Below are 25,119 nucleotides of genomic sequence, written 5' to 3'. Positions count from 1 at the left end.
CTTCCGGTTGGCAAGATGGTGGCGCGGAGGAGGAAGCGTGCGGCGCGGGAGTCTGAGAAGGGGATTCTGAGCCCGCCGGGCTACTCAGGTGAGGGGCTGCGGGACGCGGGGCCGGGGGACGGCCAGGCTTCGTCGGGAGGAGGCTCGGGGTCGGCAGTGGCTCTGGGCCCCCAGGAGCAGCCACACAGTTGGACATGAGGCCCGGAAGGTTGTGAGGCCCGGGGCCCCCCAAGACCCGCGCGGCGCCCTGTTCCCATCTGGCTCCACTCGCCCGGGACGAGCCTAGTTTGGTTAACGCTTCCCTTGAGTGAAGTCACCTCTGTCTACACTCTCCCAGGGCGAACCCGCGTCTGTCTACACTCTCCCCCTGAGGTGCGCCCGTCCGCTTACCAGCTCCCCTTTGCAGTTCCTAGTCCAGCCCCCTCAGCGCTCACCTGGCCTGTGCCCTCCGCACTGGTTCTCCTGCCTTCCGTTTTCCACCCAGGAGCCAGAATGTTCTTTCTAAAGTCAGATTTAAATCAGAGCTTGCCTCACACGCCCATACCCACTGAACTCCCTCCAGAGGCTAAAGTTAGCACCTAAAACAAAATCCACACTTCCCACCATTGACCTGCGTGGCCCCGCATAGCCTGGCTCCTGCTAACCTACAGCTCTGTCTTTCTGTTCCTCTGAGGCAACAAGCTCTTTACACCCTCAGCGTTTTTGTAACTTACTGGGTCTTCTTCCTCAGACAGCTCTGCGCTGTTACACGGCTTCCTGTCATTCTGGTCTAAGCTTTAATGTTTCTTCCTCGAAGAGCTGGTCCCGATCGATGGCCTGTCCTCAGGCTTCTGCCACCCATCACCCTGCACTACTTCACTCTGTGTGTTTCCTTCCTATTTGATACGACCTTGTTACATGCTTACTTGTTGTCCTTTTCTCCCTTCACCATGTGAGCTTCCTGAGCGCAGGGGTTGCAACTGTATCCTCACAGTGCTCTGAAGAAGGTGGTGAGAAAAGCAGAACAGTCCTTAGCTTGATGAGGGTTAAAGTTTATGGGAATGCCAGCTATCATCCTGATCATCGCACAAGGGACTCCCCTGGCGGTCCAGTGGTTAGGACTCCGTGCTTCCACTGCAGGGGGCACGGGTTCGATCCCTGGTCGCGGAACTAAGATACCGCATGCCATGGTGTGGCCAAAAAAAAAAAAAAATCACACAAATAGAGACATAGAGACCGTGAGAGAAGGTAAGAAGGCGCAGAGCAGGTGGATCTAACCTGGCGTGTAAGGCTCTCCTGAGGAAGTGAAGTGAAAACCTGAAGGATGGGTGGAAGGACGAGGGTTGATGTTTCAGGAAGGGGAGAGCATGTGTGAGGCCCTGGCTTATTGGAGGAACAGAGAGGAGGCCGGAGGGGCCAGCATGTGTGGAGGGGGGAGGGTGGGGTGAGAAGAGGCTGCAGAGGCGGCCACGGTAAGGACTTGGCTGTTTACCCCAAGAGCAGCGGAGTTGGAACTTCTCTCCTTTCGCATCCTGTTCACATTCTCTCTCCCGCAAGCTTGGGAGCCCTTTCTGGGCAGATTATCTGTTCACCCTCCCAGCCTGCATAATACCCTGCACAGGCCTTGCCTAGGGAAGGGCTCAGTGAAGGATGGATGGACAGACAGACACACAGGACTGGAAACGGACAGCCTGAACCTGACTTTCATGCTGTCCCTCCCCGCCCCCATTTTCCTTCCAGCCATTCCCATCAAATTCTCTGAAAAGCAGCAGTCTTCTCATTACCTCTATGTGAGAGAGCACAAAGTTCGAGAAGGCACCAAGTCTTCCTGGCCTCAGAAACGGACCCTTTTTGTCCTCAGTGTGCCCCCATACTGCACAGAGGTAAACTGGTGTCTGGGAGGGAACCTGAGCCTGGGGCGGGGGCTCCAGGCAGAACTGGGCTCCTACGGGCCCCCCACCAAGTCCTTAGTGGTGCAGTGGAAACAGCTAACTGAAGCCCTGAGGGGTGGTATCTGTAAGGCTGCCTCTCTTGTGACAGGAGATTGGCCTTTTAAAGGTGTGTTGTAAAAAATATAATTCTCTAGGGAACCCAGAGCTTTTTGTATGTTACCCAGAATTGTTTGAGTTATGTATTTTTTTTCCCGATTATAAAATTGATACATGTCCATTGCAGGTACTGTTAATAATACAGCTGAAATGTTCTGTTGCTTAAAGCGATCGATGCATAACTGTCTCTGTCTACCATAATTCCATACGAAGACAGAGACACATGTTCTCAAACATTTTTCTTGAGTATTGTGAAAGTTGTGCCAACTACTTGTGTGACATCTGACAACATAATCATTGTCTTTTTTCAAAAAAATTGAGGGTCAGGACTTCCCTGGTGGTCCAGTGGTTAAGACTCCGTGCTCCCAGTGCAGGGGGCCCAGGTTCGATCTCTGGTTGGGGAACTAGATCCCGCATGCCGCAACTAAGAGTCTGCATGCCACAACGAAGATCCCTCGTGCCGCAGCTAAGACCCAGCACAGCCAAATAGATAAATAAATGTTAAAAAAAATAAAAATCTGATACATGTCCATAGTAAAAAATAGGAAAAGTAGAAGAAAATAAAATTACCTCTGAGTCTACTATGCAGACATGTCTGTTAATTTTTTTTCACAAAAGCTGTTAAATTTAGTATTTCATTATTTTACAGAAGAGAAACTAAGGGAATTGCTGGATTTTCGATGTTTTTTTACAGGAAAGAAATACTAATTTCTAAAAGATTCCTCTACAGTTAAAGAGAAAAAGTAACAGTGAGAGGAGAGGGTGTCATTTTTAACCTTTCCTGAAGACTAGTGTATGTGTGGAGAAGGGCCTGGACCCAAGTGTAGCACTCACTGCATTTCACAAACTGAGTAAACCTGTGTCATCAGTACCCAGGTGGAGAAACAGAACATCACCCGCACCCCCGGAAGTCCCGTCATGCCCCTCCCCCCACCAAGGATAACCAGCATCCTGATTCCAACGGAGTAGATTTAACTCTTTTTTTTTTTTTCCAGGCTGTGCCTCGCGGCATGTGGGATCTTAGTTCCCCAACCAGGGATTGAACCCGTGCCCCCTGCAGTGGAAGCATGGAGCCCTAATCACTAGACAGCCAGGGAATTCCCAGATTTAACTCTTTTTAAATGGCTGATTCAGGTAGTAAAACTTAGTTGGTTTTCGTATAAAATCAGAGTACTCAGAATAAAAGTAAAAATGTCCCCACCTGTTCTTGTAATAATTTTTTTAAAAAGTTGAGAACCCACTCCTACTTTACGGATCATTCACTTTTTTTTTTTTTTTTTTTTTTTTTTTTATTTTTGGCTGCGTTGGGTCTTTGTTGCTGCGCGCAGGCTTTCTCTAGTTGCGGTGAGCGGGCTTCTCATTGCGGTGGCTTCTCTTGTTGCGGAGCACGGGCTCTAGGCACGTGGGCTTTAGTAGTTGTGGCTCGCAGGCTCTAGAGCGCAGGCTCAGTAGTTGTGGTGCATGGGCTTAGTTGCTCCACAGCATGTGGGATCTTCCCAAACCAGGGCTCAAACCCGTGTCCCCTGCGTTGGCAGGCGGATTCTTAACCACTGTGCCACCAGGGAAGTCCCGGATCATTCACTTTCAAATGGAGAAATCCCTTTCAGGAACAGACCAAGCGTATCCTGGGCACGTGCTTCTAGCAGGGTCCTGTCATAAAGCCAAAAAGCTTATACCTGAATTTTGTCTCACCTCTGTGTCCTCCCTCCCGAGTCCCCGGCCAGTGGACTTTTTACCCACAGCTTTGAACATGAAGATTCACAAGATTGTTGTCTGGGGCCGGGGGGGGCCGGGGTTGTGACCTCTGTGTTGAGGAGGTGGTGGCTTGCCCAGGCCGTCTGTGCACGCCCCCAGGTTGGACTCCGAGACCTTCTGGGCCCCGGTCCCCTGGCAGTGCTGCCCAGGGCAGAGGGAGGCTCCAGAAAGGCCCTGTAGCCGCTCATACTGTGCTTCTCTCCGGCCACGGCAGGAGTGCCTGTCCCGCCTGCTGTCCCCCTGCGGCCCTGTCCAGTCGGTGGAGTTACAGGAGAAGCCGGATCTTGCTGAGAGCCCAAAGGAGCCAAAGTCAAAGTTCTTTCACCCCAAGCCAGTTCCTGTAAGCCTCCACTACTGGGGTCTGCTTGAATGATGGTGTGGGTCGGGCTAGGGCAGTGTCCCCAGTGTGTAAGGGGAAGGTGGTGTCAGGGGTGGCAGTGGGACTTGCAAGCGTTCCCTGTGCTCAGGCCAGTCCTGGCCTGTGTGGTCTAGGAGGGCTGTCAGGTAAACAGCTTCCACTCCTTTCCCAGATTTGCCGTGTCCTGTCTGGCTCTTTCCATTGTCCTGGGTGAAAGCTCAGGGGCATCTCTGCTCACTGCCCAAGGGGCCTCCCTGAGCCACCCGCTGCGTCCCACATTGAGGTCGATTCTTTCTTAGGCTTGGTGGCCTGGGCCTCGTTTCCCTGTGTGCCTTGAGTCCACACCTCCTCCTGTTTAGTGGAGTTTGAACTAGTGAGCGCCCCATCTGTCTGTCCACTCCTGGCCCAGGGAGACACGCTCTTCCCTGAGTCCCTCCCACACCTGGAACAAAAGTCCTGAGTGTCTCACCTCTCCCTGGTGAAGAGGTGGGATCGGGTCATTTTTAGCAGAAGTTGCATAACTAGGAGTGTGGCCGCCCCTCCCCTGGATTAGAACAACCTCCTGGTTACCTTCACGTTCAGGAACAGCCCAGCACATCTCCCCCGGCCCCGCGACAAGTCAGGCTGAGGGCAGGGGGGAGCCCTTGGGCCAGGCCTGGGATGGCTGGGAGGATGGGAAGGCTCCCGGCACTGACATCTCTCCTCCTCCCAGGGGTTCCAGGTGGCCTACGTGGTGTTCCAGAAGCCACGTGGGGTGTCAGCTGCCTTGGCCCTGAAGGGCCCTCTGCTGGTCTCGACAGAGAGTCACCCTGTGAAGAGCGGCATTCACAGTCAGTACCTCGGGTGCCAGCGGGCGCCTCCTTCCAGGGCCCTGGGTCGGGGAGGGGAGCTTTGTGGGCTGGCGTCTGCCGTGTCTCCTCGCCCTCAGAGCAGATGTGGGAGGCTTGAGCTTGGCACTTGGGGTGGGCATAGGTGAGGGCCCAGCTTGCCACCACTAGGCTCTTCCTCACGCCCCGAACCCTGGCCCACGAGTCTCCCTCCCTGCGGCCTGTGCAAGAAGATCCCACCTGGCCTGCAAGGTCCTGGGTGGGGCCCCGAGGGGCGGGCCTGGAATCCGTCTCTCTCGCTCCCTCCTCCCTCAGAGTGGATCAGAGACTACGCAGACTCGGTGCCGGACCCCGAGGCCCTGAGAGTCGAGGTGGACACGTTCATGGAGACGTACGACGAGAAGATGGCTGAGGTGGGGCTTCTGCATGGGCAGCTGGTGGAGTCCAGGCTCCTCTCTCTGCTGAGCCCTGGGCCTCCTGGCTGGGTAACATCTAGTCTCGGAATGGTCTCTAGGGAAAGGACGGTCGAGGGTGGAGGAGGAGGCAGCGTTGGCACGTCTGCCCCCCGCCCTTCCCCCACACTCAGCCGCTCACACGGTGCTGGGTGCAGCGCCAGGGCGGTCCTGGGCACGGGAGGGAGAGCGGAGAAGGGGAGGTGAGGTGCTCCTGGGGCTGCAGGGCGGCTCCCAGGCACCTGCCCATCCCAGGGCCACGTTCTTTGCAGGAGGAGGCTAAGGCCAAGGAGGAGGAAGGGGTCCCTGACGAGGAGGGCTGGGTGAAGGTGACCCGCCGCGGCCGGCGGCCGGTGCTCCCGAGGACGGAGGCGGCCAGCCTGCGGGTGCTGGAGAGGGAGAAGCGGAAGCGTGCACGCAAGGAGCTGCTCAACTTCTATGCCTGGCAGCACCGCGAGACCAAGATGGAGCGTAAGGGCGCGCCCCAGGCCCCTGTCCTTCGGCCCCCTGCCCTGGGCGCCCAGGCTGTGGACGCGGTCTTGTGGCCGCTCTGCCAGCCCTGGCGAGACATGGAGCTCCTGACGGCAGGCGCCAGGCCTGCAGGCGGGTAGGGCGTTCTTGGGCGCAGACTTCCTAACAGGCTCTGGGGTTACAGTCCCAGCCTGGCAGCGTCCCCGTGTCGTGGGCTCCCTGTTGCTCCCGAGGCAGCTGCGGGTGCCTCTGGGTATTGAGGCTGCACAGGCACCTGGGATGTAGGCCCCACCTCCAGGCCCTTGTCAGCCTCCGGCAAGGAGCCACACGCGGAGGGTGGCCACACGCAGAGGGAGCCCCTGACCACCTGTGGCTGCTCTCGGGGGCTGTGATGCCGAGCTCGCGGCCCGGGCCGCCTGGTCTCCTGCTGGCAGGACGGCTTCCCCGTGGACCCGGGAGAGGGTCCTGGCCTTGCACGGGGGAGGCCCTGACCCCGCCGCCCAGTCACACCGCGCCCTCACCTGCCTCACTGCTCCTGCCCACACCGTGCCCACCGCTCCTTCGCTCTGCGTTCCTCTGGCCCCGCCTGACAGGGGCCTCCACCAGCCTCCCCTCCCTTGGGCTCAAGACCCCACACCTGGCGTCCCGACCCGGTCACCCTTGGTGACCGGAGTCGCTGCGTGAATTCTGTGGCAGTCTCGGGGTGGAGGCCCCTTACTTATTCCTGACGTGCGTCCCCGGCCTGATAGCTGCTGTGAGGAGGGGCTGGGAGAGGTGTCCTGGGGGTCTCCCAGCAGCCCCAGAACCTTCTTCCTTCACCTTGGGGGGCGTGTTGGAGGCGGGGTGGTAAGGGGGCAAGTGCCTTTTGGCTTTCTCTGCTTTCTCTTCGACCTGGTGAATTTTCCGCCTGAAACCTCGGGTGTCCCTTCTGCTCCACTTCAGCCTCTGCCCTCCGACTGGGCTGCAGTCTGGTTCCGGTTCCCACCGCAGAGGCGACGGGGGAGGGGGGTGGCCGTGCGGAGCGCCCCCAGCAGGGAGTGGGGACTGAGGGAGGGGCTGCTGCCCTCACGAGTGGGGGGCAGCGGGGGCAGCTTCCGCCCGGCCTGTCTTGATACCGGCCCTGTCTCGTCTTACCCCCTCTCGCCCCAGATCTTGCGCAGCTGCGCAAGAAGTTCCAGGAGGACAAGCAGAGGATCGAGCTGATGCGGGCCCAGCGCAAGTTCCGACCCTACTGAGCCTCACCCACCCGCGGGCCCCGTGGAGAGGGGTGGTGACTGGGTGGCAGTGCGTGGCCAGCGAGGACACAGGGCCTGCAACACTCATCTCAGTGGCCGTGCCCAGGCTGAGGGACCACACGTCAGCCCCAGAGATCTGAGCCCACGTGATGTGGGGTACAGGACAGTGTCACCCCTTGGTTCCTGTGCTTCGGCAGTCCTGGGGCCCGGCGCAAGGACCTGGACTCCGGAAGCCACTGGCCCAGGAAGTGGCTCCTTCCCTGTCATGGGCTCTGTCCCCAGCCTGTCTCTGGACTCTCCTCTCAGGGCTAAGTGTCTGCTGTGTTCTCCCCTTCCTCCTAACGGAGAAGCCCCATGGGCAGTGAGACAGCCTTAAACGCAGAAAGAATACAAGAACGTTTTTATTTTTCATCCAGCTGGGCGGCAAGAGAAGGCTACAAAAGGCCGGTGGGCCTATCCCAGCCCCTCCCTCTGCCTGCTACTCAGTCACAAAACAGGTAACTCCCACACCCAGACACCGTCTCCCCCTTGAAGTCACAGATGTTAGCGTCAGAATCTTGTATCCCCTCCCCCGTCCCCCCCCCCCCAGCTCTGCCACAGGATTCTCTTCCGGCCATGCTGGTCTTCAGGACCAGGGGGCCCTGTCCCCACCACGCCTGGCCTGGGCTTGGGGGCTGGGAGTCTGGGGCTGAGCAGGCGTCTGTAGCCCCTGGCCCAGGGCTACAGGTGGGCTGGGATCCTCTCCTTGCTCTGTAAAAAGGAGCTGATGATACCAGCCATGTGCTGGGGTTGGTTCATGTGGACGTAGTGGTTGCCGGGGACTTGCACGTACTGGAACCTCTGGGGAAGGGAGGGGACACGTGGTGAGGTAACCCAGTGGAGGGCTCTGCGGACCCCTCTGGCGCACTGGGGCTTTCCCACGGCCTGCTGCCTCCCAGTGGTTCCAAGTGTCCACCACAGGAGCCTTGGCAGTGCCTGACCCGTGGCCTCGCGGGCCCCAGTCAGTCACAGCACCCCCTGGGGGGTGTCAGGGCCTGGCTCAAAACCAGTGAGAAAGGCCTGTCTGGGAGGGAAGAGCCCAGACCCTGGGGTTCTAGGCCATTCTGAGCTGAAGTTGTAGAGCTAGGCTGGGGAGGGGGCTGGTAGTCGGGGCTGCTGCTGGTTCTGAGCATCTTATAAGGTCCACTTGCAAAAAGAATAGACCATCAGCCTTTCAAACTCGCCCTTGCTCGGGAGAAAGGCCGACAAGGCAGGAAGGCACTACAGTTGGCCAGCCAGCCACACGGGCTTCCCTCTAGTGACACCCAGTCGTCTGCACAGGCCCCAGGGTCAGGTGTTTATGGTGGATGATGGTCATAAAATGCCAGGTGCTCCCAGGAACCCAGGCAAAGGGCACAGTCACAGCACATGTCCCAGCCCTCCAACTGGGAGGCCAGCACCCACTGATGAGCCTGGTCATCTGCTCCCATGTGGGACCCTAGGAAATCATGGCAGTGCTGAGTTGGGTGTGGTGCAGGGAACATGTGAGGACAATAAAGCCAGGAGATTCTGCCAATGAGAAGTCTGCTTTCTGTGCTGATTTATATGTGACCGCAGGTCTCCAGGGACCGCAGCAGGGAGTGAGGCCTGGTAGCTCCTGGGGGTCACCTGTTAGACCTAGGGCCAGACCAGAGGTCCCAGTGCAAGAAAAGAGATGGGTGAGCTGGAGCCCGGGGCGGCCTGGCAGCCCCTCCTGAAGCCCAGCTGCCCTGAGCCCTACGTACCCACCTCTTTCAGGGTGGATCTCAGTGAGCTGGTCACGAATAGCACGAGCTCCGTGTTGGCATCATTCTCTCTCCTCAGATCGTAAAACCCTTGGGTTGCTCTGGGAAACGAGAAGAAAGGTTCATCTGGGACCACCTCCTTGCATGCTCTCCCCCAGCCCTGGGCTCCAGGCTCTGAGACTGAGACCGGCCTGGGCGTCCCTCCAAGCTTCCCACAGCTGGGTCCCTTGGAGCCCAGGTTTAATTCAGGATTGAGTTATTCAGTCCCTGCAGGCACTCACAGCTCACTGAGGCCTGCTCAAGTGAAGCAATTCAGGTTTATCTCAGGGGACCTGGCCATGGTCACAGCCACTGAATGGCAGAGCTGGGATCTGAATGGGGTCAGAGTCTGCGTTCTCTTTCTCTTTTAGCAGCTTTATGGAGATAATTTCACCCATTTAAAGTGTACAATTCCATGGATTTTGGTATATTCAGAGTTGTGCAAGCATCACCACTGTCAACTTTAGAACATAATGAATCACCTCAACAACAACAAAAAATCCCGCACCTACAGTTTCCACATAGAGCTCCCCGTCCTACACAACCACTGATCGGCCTTGTCTCTGTATGTTTCCCTACTTGGACTTGCATGTGAATGGAATCATATGCTACCTGGACTTCTGTGACTGGCTTCTTTCAATTAGCCTCATGTTTTCAAGGTCCATCCATGTCAGTGTGTATCAGTGCTTCAGCCCGTTTGTCACTGAACAATAGCCCGTTGCATGGATGGAGCATATTTTGCTTATCATCTGTCCATTGATGGACACGTGGGTCGCCTCCAACACTATTCATTCGATTATGAAAGATGCTGCTGTGTGCACAGATGCTGGAAACATACCTAGGAGTGGAACTGCTGGGTCTTGGTAATTTAATGGCTTGAGAAACTGCCAGACTTTTCCAAAGCGGCTGCACCATTTTACAATACCAGGGGCTTCCCTGGTGGCACAGTGGTTAAGAATCCGCCTGCCAATGCAGGGGACATGGGTGCGAGCCCTGGTCCGGGAAGATCCCACATGCCGTGGAGCAACTAAGCCCGTGCGCCACAACTACTGAAGCCCGTGCGCCTAGAGCCCGTGCTCTGCAACAAGAGAAGCCACCACAATGAGAAGCCCGCGCACAGCCACGAAGAGTAGCCCCCGCTCGCCGCAACTACAGGAAGCCCATGCGCAGCAATGAAGACCCAATGCAGCCATTTAAAAAAAAAAAAGTTTACAATCCTACAGCAGCATGCAAGGGTTCTAGTTTCTCCACATCCTCACCAACACCTGTTATCTCACTTTTAGAGTCTGGCCATCCTAGGGGTGTGCAGTGTATCTCACTGTGGTCTGGATCTGCCCCTATCGAGTCCATGCCTTCTAAACCCCTGTGCTCGGCAGATGTGTCCCTGGAAGTCACAGTTCCTGCCAGTCCAGGATGGCTGCAGTGGAGTGGGTGGTGGCACCTAAGCCACACCAAAGGGTGTTCACTGTGCTGTGGCACCCAGAGGCAGTGGATGGCTTCTGGCTAGCAGGTGGGGGAAGGGAGGACAGCAGACAGGAGCAGTGTAGGCCTGGGGATGTCAGGAGCCCGGGGTGGCTGGAGGACTGGGGAGGGCAAGGGCCAGACTCCAGTGTCTGCCAGTCTCTGCCTTACCTGGGCGTGCCCCCCACAGATACAGACACCTGCTGAAAAGTGCGATGCAGTCCTTTCCCATCCCTAGCTGCCCAAGCCCTCCCACTGCCTTGCCTGCCTTCCACACACCAGCGGCCGGGGGGCTGCCCAAGAAAGATGGCGGAGAGGTCTCACACTAGGAGACCTGGAGATTCCTGGCACTCACCTCTGTCTGGGGCGCTTGGTTCAGACTTACTTGATGAACAGGACGCGGGCCTGCAGCTTCCTGATGGAATGCACAAACAGCTCCCTGCTGATGAAATTGAAGTAATACTCTGGCTGCAGAGACAAAACCCCAGTGAATTCTCACCACAAGGCCCTGGCATTGCCGGGGGGCAGAAACCGGTCTCTCTTGGGAACAGTGGGGGCCCCTTCGGCCACCTAACCAGGACCAAGCCCACTGCCCAACCGTATCACTGCCTCAACAGAGGGCTTTAACTCCCTCAGGCCAGAGACTTCCCCCCTCCACCTCCAAATCTGTTCTCCCTCTTCCTGGGCTCATGGCTGCCCAGCTAGACATGTCCCAGACTCCCCTCAGCCAGGTGTGGCCATGCAACTAAATGCAGACAAGTGACCTGGGCTACTTCTGGGCTTAGGTTTGGGACTGAGGCGTGGCCCCTCCACACCTCCTTTCCTGGTCCACGGGCTGCCTTGTAACGCTGCCCAGCCAGCCTGGGCTCTGGACTCTCGGCAAGCACAGCCCGCTTACCTCCACCGACTGTTTCCATGAGAAAGAAACCTGCTTAAGCCACAGTGCAGAAAGAGTGCACCTTGGTGTCCCCGCAGCCACTGCTGGCCTCCATCACAGCCCTGACCTCCCCGTCTCACGACCATTTAAGAGGTGTAGGTCTATACTGTCCACACGGTAACCATCCGCCATCTGTGGCTACTGAGAGCTTGAAATGGGGCTAGTCCAGCCTGAGACACACTGTAGGTGTAAACTGCACACTGGATTTCGAAGACTTAGTACAAGAAAACAATGTCAAATATCTCAATAATTTTTTATGTTGATTACATGCTGAAGTGGTAACACCTTGGATACACTGAGTTAGAAAATATTATTAAAGTTGATTTCACCTGTTTGTTTTCACTGTTCATACGGCCACTAGAAGACGTGACGTTAACACGAGCTCCCATTATACTTCTATTGGACTGTGCCGCTCTAGGCCAAGAAGCCTCTGAGGGCAGAAGCTCTCAGGATTTTCTCTGTGTTCACAGCTCTCGGCACACGGCGCGACAGAGGCGGGGCTCAGTGAGGGCGTACTGAGTGGGTTAATTCAAGAGAGCTCCCATACGGACTGTCGCGTTGTGCTACAGCATCACGATGAAGCTACGACTCCTGTGAAGACACAGGCACGCGGCTGCCTGGTCAGCCACTTACTGTCGTCGTTCTGCCCTAACCCCTCCCAGCCACCTCCTGCTCCTCGGGCCACAGTGAACTCAGGGGCTTTTCCAGAAGCAGAGGCCCCCCCTATCAACCACGAGGCCCAATGAATGAGCATTTACTGAAGACCCAGACACGTCACACATTATCTCCTCCCCGAAGGATCAGAAACGCTAAGTCCCTATGTCACAGTCAACAGCTAACAGGAGGTGGTGCCAGGACTCAGCTCAGGCATGAACTGCCCCTCACCCCCTCCTACCCCAGCTTCTCAGCCTCGTTTTTTTTTTTTTTAAATTAATTTATTTATGTTTTGGCTGCATTGGGTCTTTGTTGCTGCGCGCGGGCTTTCTCTAGTTGCGGCGAGCGGGGGCTACTCTTCATTGAGGTGTGCGGGCTTCTCATTGCGGTGGCTTCTCTTGCTGCAGAGCATGGGCTCTAGGCGCACAGGCTTCAGCTGTTGTGGCACGTGGGCTCAGTAGTTGTGGCTCGCGGGCTCTAGAGGGCAGGCTCAGTAGTTGTGGTGCACGGACTTAGTTGCTCCGTGGCATGTGGGATCTTCCCGGACCAGGGCTCAAACGCGTGTCCCCTGCATTGGCAGGTGGATTCTTAACCACTGCACCACCAGGGAAGTCCCTCTGGCTTCTTTTTTCTCTTCCTCTCCATCTCTCCTTTGACCTCCTTTTCCTAGTCCACTTACATCCTCAGATCTGTATTTTTCTTTTGTAATTCAAGTATAACTTACAGCAAAGTCCACAGACCTGGGTGTCAGCCCATTATGGCCTTTGACATACGGATGCGGCCGTGCAGCCATGACCTGGATGAAGGCCTGGAACCCCTCAGCACCCAGCAGGCTCTCTTCAGGGTTTTTCTCCAAGGGCACCCCCCTAGATCAATTTTGCCACTTTTTGAACTTCATATACATAGAATCATTGTGTTCTTTTTTGGTTTGGGCTTCTTTTGCTCTGTAAATGTGCTTTTTTCATTCCTGTGTGGTGTTCCATTGTATGAATGTATAACAGTTTATGCATTCTATTGTTGATGGACATTTGGGTGATTTCTACTTTGGGGCTATGATGAATAAAGCTGCCAGGAATGTTCTCATACATGTCTTATGGAGCACACAGCACACACTGTTGCCGGGTACATATCTAGGATTGGGATTACTGGGCACAGAATTTACATATAGCATAAATATCATACTATGTATATTTTACTACCATAAAAAAAGAAAAAGAAAGAAGCTGACAGGCACACTGTGAAGGGTGGGAAGACAGTAGCACTCACCCTAGTGATCCTCCGATCTCTGTTCAGAAACAGACCTGGAAGGAAGCATGGAGACATGGCCTCAGCGCCGCCTGTCAGGGTGCGGGGGGGGAACTCAGCTCGGCTCCCCTGGGACTCTGGGCCCGTGCAGCCAGGGCTCATTTCTTCAGCCTGGACCTGCAGGGACCACCCCCAACATCCTCTTGGGGTTCAGCCAGAGCAGAGCTTGCCCACAGCTACCCTGCCACGGACAGGAACGCCCATGCAGGTGCCTCCCCGGCCATCCCGAGGGCTGCACAGAATGACGGCGGTGGGACAATCACCCACCCGGCACCGTAGTCTCATCTCTGAGAACCTTAAAATGTTCACTCGGATCTTTAAGCACCAGGAAGTGCCCAAGAGCTAAGGATCGCATCCTCACTTGTTGGAGAGAAATCGAGCCAAAAAAGAAAGGCTGGAGGGGTTGAGAGGCCTGGGTCGTCCCAGCTCCAGCTGGGTTCTCTGCCACGGTCCCAGTGGGGGCAACTTGGCCTCACCTAATGAGGATGGACACCCAGCAGTTCCCGCCTGGGCAATGTCTCCTCAAGAAAGGACTGCCAGGTTCCCTGGTGGTTTAGTGGATAAGACTCCGTGCTCCCAATGCAAGGGGCCCGGGTTCGATCCCTGGTCGGAGAACTAGATCCCGCATGCCTGCCACAACTAAAAGTCTGCATGCTGCAACTAAGAGTCCACGTACCGCAACTAAGAGTCCACATACCGCAACTAAGAAGCCCGTGTGCCACAACGAAACTCCCACGTGCCGCAACTAAGACCTGGCGCAGCAGGCATGCATGCATAAATACTAAAAAAAACAAAAAAAAGGGCTGCAGGGTCTCAGGGAGGTCACAGAATCTCAGACCCTGGAGGCTGCCTGATTGTGAGCAGTGCAGGGAGTGAGAAAGGGAGATAATACGGTGACGTGGGTCACCCCAGGAGAACGTGCCGGCCAGGAGAAGCAAGGCTGCTCCCTCCTCCCTACACACCTTTGCTCAAATGCCACCATGCCAGCCAGGCCTCCTGGACCTCCCCTTTACACCCACAAACATCTGACCAGAGCCCCTCCATCCCCCGCTGATTTATTTCTCTCCATAACTCCCAGCACTTTCTTTCTTTCTTTAGTATTTATTATTTGGCTGCATCGGGTCTCAGCTGCTGCACCTGGGATCTTCATTGTGGTGCACAGGCTTCTCTCTAGTGACTCACGGGCTCCAGAGCATATTGGCTCAGTAGTTGTGGCGCAGGCTTAGCTGCCCCGTGGCATGTAGGATATTAGTTCCCCGACGAGGGATCAAACCCACATCCCCTGCATTGGAAGGTGGATTCTTAACCACTGGACCACCAGGGAAGTCCCTCCCGGCACTTTCTAATGCACTCTATCATTTACCCTCTGCTAGATCGTATCTTCCAGGACAACAAGGGGTTTGGTCTCTTTTTAATTCACAGCTGTTGTTTTTTTTTAATTTATTTATTTAATTTATTTATTTTTGGCTGCGTTGGGTCTTTGCTGCTGTGCGCGGGCTTTCTCTAGTTGCGGCGAGCAGGGTCTACTCTTCGTTGTTTCAGTGGCTTCTCTTGTTGTGGAGCACGGGCACCAGGCAAGTGGGATCCAGTAGTTGTGGCGTACGGGCTTAGTAGTTATGGCTCGTGGGCTCTAGAGCACAGGCTCAGTAGTTGTGGCTCATGGGCTTAGTTGCTCCGCGGCATGTGGGATCTTCCCGGACCAGGGCTCGAACCCGTGTCCCCTGCATTGGCAGGCGGATTCTTAACCACTGCGCTACCAGGGAAGCCCCACAGCTAATTGTTGATAGAGGTTCTTAGGCATCTGTGACTCAAAATACTTAGAAGGACCATGTCGTTGGAAGGTTTTCTGGTTTCCACACTACTAGATCATCTCAGCCTGATCAAACCGCGGCTGAGGCTTCTGGGCTGCCTTCAGCTCCGGCCACGACCTCCCTGCACAGATGACTGGCCCTGCTGCATGTGCAGGACCAGGGGTGACCCCTGGGTGCCCCCGCCCCCAGGCTCACTGCCCTCCTCTTTCCTCCAGGCCTGGGTTTCAGGTGCTGAGAGGATGTGAAAAGACTTAAAAAGGGGGTTTTCTTGGGGGTGGGGTGACCCCCAAGGTATTGGGGACCCCCATCGTGCTGTTTTCTCTGCCCTAAGAATTGCTCCTCCCTGTGGTCAAGTCCTCCAGCTCTTTTCAAGCCTGCTTCCACCTGACACATCCTGACGTGCCCCAGGCACTCCCGCAGCCGGCTGCTTTTCTGTCTGCCTCTCCTGTGACAATGACCTTTGTGAGGGCAGGAATGGTGTTTCTCAGACCAGTGGGCCAGAGCAGATGTCACTTAAATAAGGAGTCCAGGGGCTTCCCTGGTGGCGCAGTGGTTAAGAATCCGCCTGCCAATGCAGGGGACACGGGTTTGAGCCCTGGTCCAGGAAGATCCGACATGCCGTGGAACAACTAAGCCTGTGCACCACAACTACTGAGCCTGTGCTCTAGAGCCTGCGAGCCACAACTACTGAGCCCTTGTGCCACAACTGCTGAAGCCTGTGCGCCTAGAGCCCATGCTCCACGACAAGAGAAGCCACCGCAATGAGAAGCCCGCACACCGCAACGAAGAGTAGCCCCTGCTGGCCGCAACTAGAGAAAGCCGGTGCGCAGCAACGAAGACCCAACACAGCCAAAAATTAATAAATAAATAAATAAACAAATAATTAAATAATTTAAAAAAATGAAATGGTCTTGAATGCAGGAGATATTATCAGGACCATAGACTCCCCACTTCCCTGCCAACAGTTAGGGACTGTAACACTGTGATATAACAAAACATATATTTTAGTCCTGGTCCTTGGCTCCTAGCCAGAGCTCCTAAAAACTGTTGTTATTTCCTAAAGTGGTGAAAGTGCAAGAAGCATCTTTTGTCCGAACATTTGATCTCTGACACAGAGCTCCTAAATCCCTTGGAATTTCCTGAGCGATAGGAGTGTCTTTTGTTCTAATGAGGTGACCCTTGGTGGGGTTCGGGGAAGGGAGAGCGGCTAGAGCCTGGGTTAACCATCATTCACGCCTATGTGATAAAGCCCCCATAAAAATCTCTGAGTTTGGAGAGCCTCTGTGTTGGTGGATATCGGGAGGTATCAGGATGGCGGGTGCACCACCCGCTTCCTCTGCTGGGACCTGCCAAGGTCATGGACTCACCGCAGAGGCTGGGCAGAGTGGGTGCAGCGCCCGCTCGCACACAGCAGGGTCTCCGCGCAGCTGTTATTGCCTATGCGGAAGGCAGAACGTACTGCCAGGTGTTGCCATTTTCAAAAGAAACCGGAAATCTCCATTTTCACATAAACTCTCTCTATTCTAAATATGAGCAACCTATTCAAAATCCCCCTCGTGCCAAACTGTTGTGTTTAAACTGCGCAAGTCAAAAGAAATCATGCCCGCAGCCCCAGGGCAGCCCAGCCTGCGACAGGGTCTGAGCACCCCCATGGTGGGCCGGCTGCAGGCGGTGGATGCTGACGACAGTCCTTGGTCATTAACCCCACCCGGAGCTGGACCTTCCCTCCTTCACGCTAACGCTAACACGTTGACCTCATTTCGAAGGCCTGGGCCAGGGCTGTGATGGGAACGCAGATAAGAGGTAGATAAGATAGGAGCTGGCCTCCCTCCTCACCCTGGCTCACCGCCTCCGTTTCTCCCACAAGCCTGATGGAGCTCGTGCACCAAGCCCTTCCCGGCAGCTCATCTGCATCATGGGGTTCAGGAGTCACCTTCTCCACAAGGCCAACCCAGGCCCTTCTACTGAACATCCTGACCCCCTTACCCGCTGTTTTTTCCAAAGCGCTCTCACCTCACACTCTGTGAAGACGTGGGGAGAGGGTCACACATGAGCCAAGGAACACCTGAGGCCACCAGAAGCCAGGAGAGAGGCATGGACAGCCTGTCACAGCCCTGCCAACGCTCTGGCCTTGGCTTCTGGCCTCTGAAACAGTGAGACAGTAAACGTAAACGTCTGCTGTTGAAGCTGCCCCATCTGTGGGACTTTGTAACGGCAGCCCTAGGGAAGGAATTCAGAGTTGGGGGGTATGGGGTTGGATGACGGAGGTGTGTGCGGCTCCAGAACGGAATGGGGGCTCTCGGAGGCTCTGGGGCCTGAGGGAACGGGCTCAGGAGGGTCCTGGAATGCCGGCTCCCCCACTGTCACCCCGCCCACTTGGGTCTGGGAGGCTGCTTGGTCTTCTTTTAGGTTAACCCCGGGCCTCAAAGGGCCACACTGCTGCGGAGGGGCTGCGCCCGACACAAAGATCCAGCCGCCTGCCCACTGCCCACCCCTCCCACCTCCTCTGCCCATCCCCTTGACAAGTGGCTCAGTGGACGCCTGCTCACTGTTTCATGTGACCCTGGGCTGGCCAAATCGGCTTCCCAGGCCAGGTGCACGTCTAATTCTGGATTAGCCCACTTCCGCACGGGGGCCCCTCTGGCCCGCCATCTGTACCAGCACATCAGGGAAGCTGGGGCCCACGCCCTCTGCCATCGACCTCCCTCCTCCATGACGGATTTGCAGGGAGGACCAGACAAACGCTCAGAGACGGTAACCAAGACAGGAACGGGTCTCCAACCCCCTTAGGTATATTCCACTTGACCTAATGGTGTGTTGGCAACTTCTGAGAAACATTACAACACAGCAGGGACTTCCCTGGCGGTCCAGTGGTTAAGACTCCAAGCTGCCAGTGCAGGGGGCACGAGTTCGATCCCTGGTTGGGGAACTAAGATCCTGCGTGGCACGTGGTGCGGCCAAAAAAAAATTACAGCACAGCAGACCTCTGGCTCCTTTTGAGCAGCTAGAAATTCTGGCCACAGGAGCCCCGAGTTCCCATGTGATAAGCCCTGGGAGCCGCCCTCCTGCAGGGCACAGGGTCTCAGTGCCACAATCCCCACCACTTCTCATGGCCACACTCCCAGCAGCCGGCATAATTTCACAACTTGTTCAGCTCCCACAGGCATTTGGGGTTTTGACCCCTGCCTCGTTTGGTTCTTTACAAACTGAAGTCACCTAAGAAGACCAGGGAGTCTGACTGTGGGAAGGAGCTTGCCCACAATCTCTGAGTTCCTGGGGCAGTCGCTGCCAGCAAGGGCGCTTGTGGATGGCGCCCCCTGGAGTTGTGCTGGCCGGGTACTGGGCCACCAGGAGAGGGCGGGTGTCTGTTCTGGTTCACCATGCTCCTGCAGCCTCTCAAGGGGCTGGGCACAGAGCGGACTCCGAGTAAAAGGTTTCTTCAATGAATATGTTGGGAAATAAAGTGTAGAAAACACAGGCCTGATGCTGCCCTGAAGCCAAGGTGCCCCCAACTTCACTTCTCCATTCTGAAAACCATCTTCAAAGTCGCTTGCCCCATGGGAGTCCTCAAAGCCTAGCCTCGGACACCAGGCACCCACCACACAGGATCAGCAGAGCAGGGCTGTGCTGTACCCCAACATTTAGTCCCAAGACCCCTGACCAAGCTCCCCACAGGACGTGGCTTTCCAGGATAGGCAGTAGCCGCCTGACCTGGCACAAGCCGCTTGGCCCTTCTGAGCCTCAGTTTCCCCTGCTTTAAACGGGATGAAAATAGGGCAGTAGGAGCGCTAAAGGAGATACTTTTTGTAAAGCACTAAGTTATCATGCCTGGGCCAGAGCAAGCAGCCATAAAGCCTAGCCATCATCATTCCTCAGTAAGCACAGTGCCAATAAGCAACGGCCTTGGACAGCGAGTCCCTTACCTGTGGCCACCTGTGTGGTTCCTCTCTGCAGGAGGAGTTTCCCACACTCTTCTCCCACATGACTGTTGTTCTTCAGGAACCTGGGGGAGACAAGGAGGACACTGGATGCCTTGGGGCAGGGGAGGCCAGATGAAAGGAGAGGAGGGCAGGGAAAAGGCTACCCCACTAGGACACAGGCCTGTACCGATGGGGATGTTCGCATCGGTGTGGGGGTGTGTGTGTGTGTGGAGAGGGGGGCAGAGAGCATGCAGAGGGGTGGGGAGAATGCAGCTCAAGCCCCAGCTGGGGCGGCTAAGGAGTGCCAGGTGAGCACAGGGAGAAGCAGGCTTGCTGTGGATTTGCGAGTAGGAGAAGGAAGCTTCCTCCGTGCCCCAGAGATCTCCTCCCTCCGTGGTCCAGAGCTCCCCCAGGCCTCTGACGCTACCGGTCTCACCCGCCGGCACCCACCCCTGCAGCATCTCCTCCGGGCTGACCACTTGCGAGGGCTTCTTGGAGGCCTCCACCTGCAGCATGTGCTCTATGGCTTTCCGCTTGTAAGTCAGCATGTTCTCCAGTTCCTAAGGATTCATGGGTTCTGCTGGGTGGGCAGGGCGGGGCTCCCAGCTGCACGCACGCAAAGGGGCCTGCTCCCTCGCCCAGCCCCAACCTCCACCCTCAAGAGCCCCTCAGCTGCACACCCGCCTGGCCCAAGATGCATTCTGACCCAGCGGGCGGCAGCATGGGATCAGTCCCTGCCAGTTAGCCCTGTGACTGCCTCGGTCACAGCCAGCCCAGCCCTGCCTGAGGCCCGGGACAGCTGGACGGATCAGGTTGAAGATGGAGGAAGCCCCCGGGGGCACTGTGTGTGTCAACTCAGTGGGTGAAACCGGTAAAGAAGCAAGAGTGGCAGCCACCGCTGTGTCGGTGAATCCTCACAGTAACCTACGAGCTCTCTGCTCATGCAACGCACGTTTATCGAGCACTTACTATGTGCCGGGACTCGGCAGGTGGTGGTAAAGAGACAGCTATGGTTCTTGCCCTTATGGAATCTGTGATCATTTTATGGACAAGAAAGCTGAAACTGATGAAGGACCCGTGTGAGGCTGAGCCCTCGGGAACAGAATGACCACCTGTCAGAGCTGGAGGGCACCTCCACAGTCCTCTACTCCAACCTCCTCATTTTACAGGTGAGGAAACTGAGGCCCAGAGAGGCAAAGTGACCTGCCTAGGGTCACAGAGCAGGGAAACGGCAGAGCCAGCACTCAGATGCAGAGATAGCACTGGTTGTTGTCATTGGTGGTGGTGGCGAGAGGGGTCAGCGCTTTTCCCACGGGTCCACACTCAGGTCTACTGTGTGCAGTTGTGCAGTGTGTGCACAGCTCAAAGGTACTTGACTGAGCACAAGTGCAGGTGGGCGCACCCAACTGTGCGCCCCCAGAGCTTCCTCAACCCACTGCTTCTACCCTCTCTCACCCCTGCCGCCTCGTGACCCACCTGGCACCCTGCAGACTCCAGGCCACACACAGGGTTCCCAAGGATGACCCAGGCCCACACGCCCTGTTCCTTGCCCACTCCTAGGGTGTAAGTAGCATAACCCTGTCCTCTGGCGGGGGGGGGGGGGGTGGCCCTGAGGCCCTTTGTCTACCCTCTGCCACCTCCTCCCGCCCCACTGAGGGAGGCAGGGCTGAGGGCACTACCTGGGACCGGACCCAGGTCTACCCCAGCGACAGCATGCATGAAAAGCCCTGTCCTTACGTTAGTTTCCAGGATAAATGGCGAGGATTCCAGCAAGACAAGTTTATCCACCATCTCAGGGAAGATACAGGAAAACTATAATGTGACACAAAAGGGTAAAGATGAAGGGGAGAGTAGGCAGGGAAAGGGACTCACTTTCCTGTGGGGACACCGGTGTTTTAGGCTGGGGAAAGGGTGCTGCCCAAGAGGCCAGCAAGAATCTCCTATCCCTTCAGGGCACCCTTCTCTCCCCTACTCCCAGTCTGCATCCAGCATCAAGATCCCGACCCTGGGGCTGGACTCCAGGGTTCTCTGTGACGGAGGAGATGGGCACTGTTGGAACACTTAACTCCATCAGGAATGCCCTCACAACAGTGATTATCACGGGACTACAAAGGAAGCTGGCACAGTCACTAAAACGCTGCCTGGAACTCCCGATGTGAGGGGGCACTCCCCTTTCCAGGCAAGTTCCCTTCGTCGTCCTGCTCTCCCCACCCCACCTGGAGCACGAGCAGGGATGGTCACTGTAATCTACTCACCATTCCACCCACAGTGCCACCTGGGGGGACAAAAGAGTAGTTAGCTGATATTCCCCAGCTCTCAAAGTCCTTCTAAAACTCCTTCCCAGGGGTCGAGCCAGCCCCGAGCCAGGGGCCAGGCTCCTGTCCCCCACCAGCAGGCCGGGCTCTGCATTCACTATCAAACTTGAGGCTCCCTCTCTGGGGCCACGGGGTCCCTGCATCAGACATGACCCTGTTTCCCTCGTCAGATCCGGAGACTGCTATCTACGGGGCCACGTGTCCCTTGGGGAGCTACCTGAGGTCAGAGGGCATGGTGCCCAAGGGTCAATGTCTGATGAACCCCCTCCATCTCTCCTTGCGGTTCCAGAAGTGCAAGGGAAAGATACCTGTGTACCAACTCCCCTCCCTTCCTCACAGCCCCACAGCCCAAGACCAGTCAGGTCTTGGCCAAAGCGTACTCACCAAAACTGTGGCCCAGGAGGGAAAAACGGTTCCATTTCAGGGCTGAAAACACACAGAGCCAGGTCTGGATGGGCCCAGCCTCCCCGCACCCTCTGTCCTGCAGTCGCTGTGCTCGGGAAATCCCTCCCCAGCATCTGGGATGCCCCACTCAGGAAACCCACTTAAAGGAGTCCCAGTTCCACAGCAGGGGTGGAACTCGCAGGGGGAAGTGAGCTCTTCTTGCCAGCTCTCTCCAGCTTTCCCAAAGTCACCCATGAATTCCTGGCAGAACTGGGGCCAGACCCCAAGTCACGCCCAAGCCAGCATTGCTTCCTGGCCACCACACCCAACTCCAAGGATGAGGGCATGTCCCAGAGCACTCCCCCAAACACACACCCACAACACACAGAGATGAACATACAGGCTCTGTCTCTTACTCACCTGCTGCGACCCTTCGGACCTCACTCACAAAGTTTTGGTGGTCATACGGGAAACCTGGGCTATAATGGGATGACAGCCCATGACCCCCGAAATCCATGGCAACGTAATAAAAGTCTGAGACAGAGGGAAAGGGTAGGGGAAGGCGTCTAGGTCAGCCACCTCCCCTTCCTGATTCTCCTGCAGTCCCACTGCCTCACCCCTTGGCTTCCATTCAGCCTCACGCCCACCTTTTGGGAGAAGAGGGATGAGTCTGTCAAAGGAGTTGGCATTGTCCAGCCACCCGTGAAGGCAGAGAACTGGGGGGCTCTTATGGGAGCCCCAGGCTTTGGCAGCAATGTGGCCCCAGGGCATAGCGAGCTTCAGCTCTGAGATTAGACCTGAAACACAGAATGACCATTCATGGAGCCTGCACTTCCGGAGCCCCTCATCCACACCCAATGTGTCCAGAGCATTGGCACTACCCAGAGGGCTCAGCTGCCTGCGCTGCCCCCGGGGGTTATGGGGAGAGAGCCAGATGAGGAAAGCTAAGCTGGGTCCACTGGGTGAGGAAAATCTTGGGAGGGCTTCACAGCAGAACTTTCTAGAATAGGTTGGGGGGTTAGCTAGGCCTGGGCTCCACCACTTGCTGGCTGTGTGACCTTGAGCAAGTTAGTAAAACCTCTCAACCCTCAGTTTCCTTTTCTGTCCCTTCGCAAACCCAGAAACTGAGGCACAGGGAGGTGCAGGCCATTCTCCAGGTCACACAGAGAGAATGGGGTGGAGCGAGGATTTAGCGCGGGCGGCACGACCCCAGGCCCCAGTCCCGACCACCGGGCACTACACTGTCTCCGGCCTGCTCAAGTCAGGGCTGCTTCCTCCGTCGCCCAGGGCTAACATTTTCACCCTTCAGGCTCTCCCGGCCGGGCCTGAGACCTGCCTACCCGCAGACGCCCGCGAACTTGCCTCTCTGACCTGGGGCTCCCGGAACCCTGGGAGGTCAAGTGCGGCCAGGTCCCCGCCCCCCCGTCCCCCCGCGCCCCCCGTCCCCCCGCGCCCCCCACCGCCGGTGTGGCTCGGCCTGCTCCAGAGGCTGCGGACGCAGGACTTGCTACCGCCAGGAGGGCGGCGAGCCCCCCCCCCACCGCGGTCCCAAGTAAGTGGGTGGGCGGATGGAAGCGCCCACGTGGCCTCCCCCATCACACTCCGGTCTCGGGGGCCCCGGACTGGGGACCTTCACCCATCGCTCGCGTCCCGCGGTCTCAAGGAGGCCGTCTCTCCATCCAGCTAAGTCGCGCCGGAGCCTAGGGACGCCAGAGTTCCGGGTTCCGCCCTTCAGCGTCCAGACCCCCGCCCCGCCCCGCCCCGCCCCGCCCGCGGGACTTCCGGCGGGCTGGCTGGATCCCGAAGGTGGTCGGACCTGACCTTCAGCTCCCGCCGCCGCCCGCACGGGGAAAGCCGTCCCCGCCCGCCCGGCGCAGGCTGTGAGCCGAGCGGCTGGGGAACCCGGGGGCTGTGGCCAAACGACCTTCAAAATCTCGGGCTACACCCGGGGCCGCGACGCAGGGAGCGGAGCCGGCCCTGCTTGACACGTGGGTGGTGGAACCGCGACCCTTGGACAGTCCACATGGCCACCCCTGCCCCTGCGCGGGACCAGGAGCTGGCGAAGGCCCAGGAGCTGCCCCAGCGAGCGGGGCACCCCGTGGGTCCTCACCAGTACCGTAGGGCTAAAGGTGGGGTGACTCTTTATTTAGTGGTTTAATGTCCTCCTGGAAGGAGGGGCTGCGTCCACCGTGTTCTCACTGTGTCCTGGGGTCCTCACCCTGCCTGGCATGAGCCAGCCTTAATAGTTGTTGTATGGGTGAAGGAATGAATGTATAAATTGGGAACGTGAGGAACCCCCCAGGTGAGGAATGGTTATAGACGATGACGTTGAGCCTGGAGAGGATCAAGTACCCCAAGGGGATGTTTGGGGCGCTAAATCCTATAATAAGGGCACTGTAGTGCGCATCCTTTGAGTCTCTGAAAGTGGCTAGTCTAGGACAAGGAAGGGAAAATATTTCCTATTCACTCAGCACCATTTGCTAGTTGGAAGGCCTAGGAGAGAATCCATGTGGTCCCTAAGGGGTCACAGTCCAGCAGAGCTCCTAACTGGAACCAGAATCCAGCCAGCTGAGGGCTGGAGAGAGCTGTACAGTAAATTCTCCCTGGGGTGTGTGTGTGTGCCGGTGGGGCAGGGGGGAGGTGATCAGAGACCCTGGTCCTGAAGACCGGACTGGTGGACATGCTGGGGGGCGGGTCACAATGCAGGGAAAGTTGGTGGCTGGAAAATGTGGGTAAGGGTGAGGATGGGTCTGAGTGTGGAGCTAAGGAGTTTGGACCTTACTGAGTGGTGGGGGTCTGGGGAGGCTGGGAGCTGGGGTTGACGAGGCCATCTCTAGGTGGTTACATGCACAGTGGTGTCCATGAGTTCCAGAAATGCTTTGGCTTCCTTGACAAGTTATGCAGGGGGGTCACAGATCCTGAGGTGACAGAAGTGATCAATGGAATATTGACCGCCACATCAGTGAACAGAGGATGTCACAGTTCATCAGCAGTTGCAGCCACAGCCAGTGGTGAGCTGGTGGGTCCTAAGCGGACTTAGGAAGGAAAGAATACCTGCCATCTAGCAGCCATCAGACTGCAGCCACTCCCTACGGTGAGCCCTGAGGAAACTCAGGATGTGAAAACACAGGATACTGGCCCCAGATAGCTGAGGTTGTGTATCAAAGGAATAATTTCAGTGAGCCCAGACTCTTGCATCTTCCCATACACAGAAAAGTACTGATTTCCTTAACTTGAGATATCTGGTTTAATTTTTTATTTTATTTTTTTTTAATATTTATGTATTTATTTGGCTGCGCTGCGTCTTAGTTGCAGCACGAGGGATCTTCGTTGCCACTTGCGGGATCTTCCTTGCAGCATGCGGGATCTTTTTTTTTTTTTTTTCAAGTTGCGTCATGTGCGATC

At 56.6% G+C, this 25,119-nt stretch overlaps 2 protein-coding genes across 9 annotated transcripts; one reads left to right on the top strand and one right to left on the bottom strand.

The window, feature by feature from the left end:
* On the top strand, positions 1-7,278 carry RRP7A (ribosomal RNA processing 7 homolog A). 2 transcript variants are annotated; one of them, XM_029205521.1, is made up of 7 exons: positions 1-88; positions 1,720-1,862; positions 3,997-4,122; positions 4,853-4,970; positions 5,283-5,380; positions 5,692-5,890; positions 7,040-7,278. In XM_029205521.1, the coding sequence occupies exons 1-7, from the start codon at positions 16-18 to the stop codon at positions 7,123-7,125; spliced, it is 843 nt and encodes a 280-aa protein (XP_029061354.1). In that variant the 5' UTR covers positions 1-15; the 3' UTR covers positions 7,126-7,278. The 2 variants fall into 2 exon arrangements, with proteins under 2 accessions (XP_029061354.1, XP_029061353.1); XM_029205520.1 differs by lacking the exon at positions 7,040-7,278 and having other exon boundaries at positions 5,692-6,881.
* SERHL2 (serine hydrolase like 2) lies at positions 7,200-24,357 on the bottom strand. 7 transcript variants are annotated; one of them, XM_029205514.1, is made up of 12 exons: positions 23,175-23,310; positions 22,362-22,511; positions 22,135-22,248; positions 21,715-21,756; positions 21,271-21,290; positions 20,753-20,827; positions 19,466-19,575; positions 19,019-19,098; positions 13,246-13,280; positions 10,774-10,856; positions 8,893-8,989; positions 7,200-7,965 (listed from the first exon to the last, which is right to left on the bottom strand). In XM_029205514.1, exons 1-12 carry the CDS (start codon positions 23,308-23,310, stop codon positions 7,846-7,848), a joined length of 1,062 nt encoding a protein of 353 aa, XP_029061347.1. In that variant the 3' UTR covers positions 7,200-7,845. The 7 variants fall into 7 exon arrangements, 6 of the variants coding, with proteins under 6 accessions (XP_029061347.1, XP_029061349.1, XP_029061348.1 ...); XM_029205516.1 differs by lacking the exon at positions 23,175-23,310 and adding an exon at positions 23,351-23,441 and having other exon boundaries at positions 7,206-7,965; XM_029205515.1 differs by lacking the exon at positions 23,175-23,310 and adding an exon at positions 23,345-23,434 and having other exon boundaries at positions 7,206-7,965.
* Positions 24,358-25,119: the final 762 nt, after the last annotated feature.

The sequence above is a fragment of the Monodon monoceros genome, unplaced genomic scaffold, assembly GCF_005190385.1.
Source record: "Monodon monoceros isolate NGI ecotype Baffin Bay Population unplaced genomic scaffold, NGI_Narwhal_1 Super_Scaffold_6, whole genome shotgun sequence".
NCBI lineage: Eukaryota > Metazoa > Chordata > Mammalia > Artiodactyla > Monodontidae > Monodon > Monodon monoceros.
The sequence above is the reverse complement of the archived record's forward strand: the minus strand, read 5'-3'. Positions and strand labels throughout refer to the sequence as shown.